The sequence below is a fragment of the Emys orbicularis genome, chromosome 21 (genome assembly GCF_028017835.1).
Source record: "Emys orbicularis isolate rEmyOrb1 chromosome 21, rEmyOrb1.hap1, whole genome shotgun sequence".
Taxonomy (NCBI): domain Eukaryota; kingdom Metazoa; phylum Chordata; order Testudines; family Emydidae; genus Emys; species Emys orbicularis.
Genome location: NC_088703.1, coordinates 19,066,463 through 19,071,821, shown reverse-complemented (window position 1 = coordinate 19,071,821; position 5,359 = coordinate 19,066,463). Strand labels below are relative to the sequence as shown.

General features: G+C 68.9%; 1 protein-coding gene across 1 annotated transcript in view; it reads left to right on the top strand.

Moving 5' to 3' along the window:
* The first annotated feature begins 339 nt into the window (after positions 1-339).
* LOC135893063 (myosin-10-like) overlaps positions 340-5,359 on the top strand; it is a 17,997-nt gene continuing 12,977 nt past the window's right edge. The window contains 8 exon segments of the mRNA XM_065420852.1: positions 340-469; positions 856-930; positions 1,197-1,286; positions 1,551-1,568; positions 2,187-2,267; positions 2,584-2,675; positions 3,091-3,173; positions 4,595-4,674. Of these exon segments, the coding sequence (XP_065276924.1) occupies positions 340-469; positions 856-930; positions 1,197-1,286; positions 1,551-1,568; positions 2,187-2,267; positions 2,584-2,675; positions 3,091-3,173; positions 4,595-4,674 (649 nt within the window).

Sequence of the window (5,359 nt, the reverse complement as noted above, 5' to 3'; positions counted from 1 at the left end):
TGCAGACACCATCGCACTGGCCCTCTAGGGCTCTGCAACAACCACATCCCCTTCTCCCACCACCCTAGATAGTTAAGAAATGCATAGGGGAAACTGAGGCACCCACACAGTATTCAGAGAAAACATTAAGAACATTCCCATTTCATCACACTGCCTCTTCTGCCTCTGACATCACTTCCTGTTCTACACCCACTCCTCTCATTAGATCCCAGTTCTGTTTGTGACATCATTTCCTGTGTTGCAGCCAACACCTTCTAACCCCCTCGTCTGCCTATGATGTCATTTCCTCCCCGCCCAGGGAACACTCTGCCCCTCTGGCTCTGTGATGTCACCGGGGCGATGAGGTCACAGCGGGGCCGGGGATCCATGGCCATGTCCTGCTCCCTCCTGCTCCTCCTGCTGCTGCTGCGCCCCTGGGGGGCGGGCGGCTGCCTGCACTGCGACCGGCCCTTCCTGCGGGGGGCTGGGGGTGCTGCTCGGGGAGGCAGTGCCCTCTGAAGTGCCCAACCGGAACGCCCTAATTCAGCGCCAGGTCCAGGCCTTTGAGCGCCTCTACAGCACCCACCTGCCAGAGAAACACCACCGGGTGCTGGGTGTGCGGCCCCTCCCCAGGGGGCACCTGGGCTGGGACAGCAGGGGGCTGCGGGTCGGGAGTGAGGGGCACTGGCAGGGCTGTGGGGAGCCCAGGGCTGGGCTAGCAGGGGCTGCGGGTCGGGAGTGAGGGGCACTGGCAGGGCTTGGTGGGGGGGAGCCCAGGGCTGGGCTAGCAGGGGCTGCGGGTCGGGAGTGAGGGGCACTGGCACAGCTGCTGGGGGGCAGAGCGTGCCCCCTTTGACCCCTTGGTTCCCTGTACAGATGTCCGCGGGATGCTGGCTGTGAAAGCTGCTCTGAGCAGCTGGCTGAGGACTCTCAAGGAGACGCCTTGGAAAGGTGAGTGTGTGTGTGGGGGGTGGATCGGGGGGGGCTGAGAGTGGCCCAGGCTGGGGGGGGGGGCAGGGCTGGAGGTCCCGGGGGGCAGGGATGCTGGGCAGGGGCCGGCAGTGGCTGGGAGGTGGGGGGCGGGAGTGGGGCTGTGGGTCTCCGGAAGGGGGTGTGGACCACGTGACAGGTGCCCGCCATCTCGGCTGGCATTGGGGGAGGGGTGCCAGGTGCGTGTGGGGCCGGCTGCCCCCCAGCAATGTCTGCCTGTCCCCCAGGGGTTCACCTGCTGCAGCTGACGCTGGCCCAGCACCGTGACTCCCTGCGAACCCGCCTCCGAGAGGCCCTGGAGAGCTTCGCCGACTTGGGTACGTGCCCCCGGAGATGGGGGGCTCCCCCCCACACCCCTCCCGCCCCCCATGCGACAGTCAGGGACCCCCCGTCTCCAGCCCCATGAGACGCAAGCAGCATTGAGGGCGGAGCGGGGAGATCTGGGTCCAGCGTCCCTGAGATCAGGGTAGGGCCCTCTGGATGATGGGCGGGCGGTGGGGGGCTCTGAGGGGCGTGGGGGGCAGGGAGTGCCCCATGGGAGGGGGTCTCTAACGCTGTGTCTGTCTGTGCTTCCCCCACAGCCTGCTCCGAGGACTGCAGTGAGTGTGGCCCCCCTGGTGCCTACCCACAGCCCCCTGCCAGCGCCCCCTGGAGGGGAAAGGCCCAGGGCCCTGTTCCCTGCGCCAGCCAGTCCCTGCCCTGGGGCCGGGTGGGAGCTGGCGCCCCCTAGAGGGGAAAGGCCCCGGGCCCCGTTCCCTGTTCCCTGCGCCAGCCAGTCCCTGCCCTGGGGTCGGGTGGGAGCTGGCGCCCCCTAGAGGGGAAAGGCCCCGGGCCCCGTTCCCTGCTCCTTGAGCCAGCCAGTCCCTGCCCTGGGGCCGGGTGGGAGCTGGCACCCCCTAGAGGGGAGAGGCCCCGTGCCCCATTCCCTGCCCCCCTGAGCCAGCCAGTCCCTGCCCTGGGGCCGGGTGGGAGCTGGCGCCCCCTAGAGGGGAGAGGCCCCGTGCCCCATTCCCTGCCCCCCTGAGCCAGCCAGTCCCTGCCCTGGGGCCGGGTGGGAGCTGGCGCCCCCTAGAGGGGAGAGGCCCCGTGCCCCATTCCCTGCCCCCCTGAGCCAGCCAGTCCCTGCCCTGGGGCCAGGTGGGAGCTGGCGCCCCCTGCAGGGCAGGGCGGGGTCTCCCCGTGGGTCCCTGAACTGGTCCCCCCTTTCCACATCCCAGCGGTTACAGAGGGGCCAGTTCTCGACTGCTGGACCTGCCTTCGCATCAATGCCCAGTGCTTCGACGGGGAGCTCTGCGGAGGTAGCTGCTGCCGGGGAGCTGGGGTGAGGGGCTGGGCAGTGGGGGGCAGATGGGGGTGGGGAGGACAGGGGGGCTGATGGGTAGTGGGGTGAACGGGGTTAGCAGGGGTTGTGGGGAACTGGGGGCAGTGTGGTGAATGGGACAGCAGGGGGTGTGGGGTACTGGGGGTTGGGGGGCAGTGGGGTGAATGGGGACCTGGGGGGCGGCAGGGGGTGTGGGGTACTGGGGGTTGGGCAGTGGGGTGAACCAGGGGTCTGCTGGTCAGTAGGGTGGAGGTGTGGGGGGCGCTTGGGGCTCACCCCCTTTCTGTCCCCAGAGGAGGACCCGCGGGATGCGGAGAGGAAGGAAATCACCCTCTATCTCTTCCTGGTCTGCCAGTCCGTGCTGCTGGCCTCGGCCCGCCCTGTTGTGAGTGCCCTGCTGGGACAGAGTGGCAGACTGGGGGGCTCAGGATGGGGGGCTGCCCTGGGTACCCCACGTTCCCTACCTCTGATGCCCAACACCCATATTTTCCCCCTTCATCTTCATGGCATCCCCGCCCCCCACACACCCCAAAACCTGGGATCACCCCTAACTGAGGCAGATTCTGGGGGCCTCTACCCCTCTGGGCTCATCGCAGATACTGAAAGTGGGGTGACCCCACCCAGCACTCAGTGAGAATCTGAACAGCCCTCCCAGAGCCGGGGATAGAACCCAGGAGTCTTGGCTCCCAGCACCCCCTACTCTACCCACTAGACCCCACTCCCCTCCCAGAGCCAGGGAGAGAACCCAGGAGTCCGGGGATGAGGGCAGAGGGCAGACCCTGACAGCCGCTCTCCCCTAGGTACTGCGTGTGCTGCCGACACCGCAGGTGGCTGGAGGACAGGGCCTGGGCCAGACAGGGCAGGTGGCTGGCGTGTTAGCCAGGTGAGGGACTGACAAGGGGGCAGCAGGACCCAGCCCCTCCCCCACCTGGGCATGCCAGGCCCCATGGCTTCCCCAGTGTAAGCCTGGAAATAAAATACTGGTGTAGTTTGTACATAATTCCTCACTGGGAGTGGGGGCTAGTGGTTAGAGCCGGGGGGCTGGGAGCCAGGACTCCTGGGTTCTCTCCCCGGCTCTGGGAGGGGAGTGGGGTCTAGTGGTTAGAGCGGGGAAGGCGGTGAGGGCTGGAAGCCAGGACCCAACCCAAAACCTTGTTGTCTGTGTTTAATTTCAAGCTGGGGTAGGAGGGGTCTGAGGTCTGGGGGATGGGGGGCTGACAGCTGGAGCTAGCGCCTCCTGTCTGCGATCTCCACCTCGGCGGCTCCAGCATCCTTCCAGCCCTGTCCCCAGGCGGGTGCCGGGCCCAGGTCGGGGTGCGTGTGTGGGTGCTACTGCCTCAGGGACTGCTGGTTCCTCCAGTAGGTGACGGCCCTGGGGGGGCGAGAGACAGAGTCAGACTGGCCTGGACAGCGCGCCGCTCGCTTGCGGGGGATGCAGCCGTTCTGGGGGTCTCAGGGGATGCAGCCGGCTCTGGGGGGGGGGTGCGGGGAATGCAGGCGGCTCTGGGGGGTCTCGGGGGATGCAGCTGGCTCTGGGGGGAGGGTGCGGGGGATGCAGCCGGCTCTGGGGGGCCTCAGGGGGGTCGCAGGGGATGCAGCTGGCTCTGGGGGGTCTCAGGGGATGCAGCTGGTTCTGGGGGTGTTTCAGGGGGTGTGGCCGGCTCTGGGGGAGGGCATGGAGGATGCAGCCAGCTCTGGGGGGCGCGGGGGATGCAACCGGCTCTGGGGGGCACGGGGGATGCGGCCGGCTCTGGGGGGTCTCAGGGGATGCAACTGCTCTGGGGGGCACGGGGGATGCGGCCGGCTCTAGGGGGGTCTCAGGGATGCGGCCGGCTCTGGGGGGGTCTCAGGGGATGCAGCTGGCTCTGGGGGGTCTCAAGGGATGCAACTGGCTCTGGGGGGCACGGGAATGCGGCCGGCTCTGGGGGTCTCAGGGGATGCGGGCAGCTCGGGGAGGGGCAGCTCTGGGGGGTGGAGGGGGATGCGGCCGGCTCTGGGGGGCCTCAGGGGATGCGGGCAGCTCGGGGGAGGGTGGTGCTCTGGGGGGTGGAGGGGATGCGGCCAGCTCTGGGGGGTCTCAAGGGATGCAGCTGGCTCTGGGGGGGTCTCGGGGGATGTGGCCACGGAGGATGCGGCCGGCTCTGGGGGGCACGGGGGGATGTGGGCAGCTCTGGGGGGGCGTGGGGGATGCGGGCCGGCTCTGGGGGGGTACAGGGGATGGAGCCGGCTCTGGGGGGCGTGGGGGATGCGGCCGGACTCTGGGGGGCGCGGGGTTCCTCACACTCACGCGACGCTCAGCGCCAGGAAGAGCAGGGCGCCCATTGCACAGCACCACGGAGACGCCGTGTCCGGGCGACTGGCCGGGCCCAGGGGGCCGGGGGCCGGTACCGCAGGGAGAGAGCCGGGCCTGGGAGTCCACTGTTGTTGGGGAGGGGGGGTTTAGGAGCTGGCAGAGCTGAAGGCCCCTCCTGGGTACCGCCCCACCACACACCTGCTGTCTGCCCCCCTCAGTGCTTGACCCAACCACGACACCCCCCCCACGTTGGGGGGCTGGGGTCAGTGATATCCCCCGGGCCATCAGCTCCGTACCCCCTCCCTGCCCCACGGCCCTGCTGGAGCCCCCATATCCTCCCCCGACCTTGCACCCCACGGCCCTGCTGGACATCGCGCTCATCTGCCCATGGCCCCACGACCTCTCCCTGCCCCCCCTACCCCCTGCCCCCCCAACCTCCCCCCCTACCAAGGCAGTGGTGCTGCTTCAGACACACGGCTTTCGCCTTCTTGCAACTGGTGCAGTCAAAGACGTCATAGTAGAGCCAGCCTGGGAAGGGGGAAAGTGTGAGGCCCCCAGCCAGCCCCCTCCCGGCCCCCCCCGTGCCCCATTCCCTGCCCCCGAACCAGCCAGTTCCTCCCCCTGGGCCAGATCGGGGCTGGCACCCCCCTAGGGGGACAGGCCCCCTGCCCCATTCCCTGCCCCCGAACCAGCCAGTTCCTCCCCCCGGGCCAGATCGGGGCCGGCGCCCCCTAGGGGGACAGGCCCCCTGCCCCATTCCCTGCCCCCGAACCAGC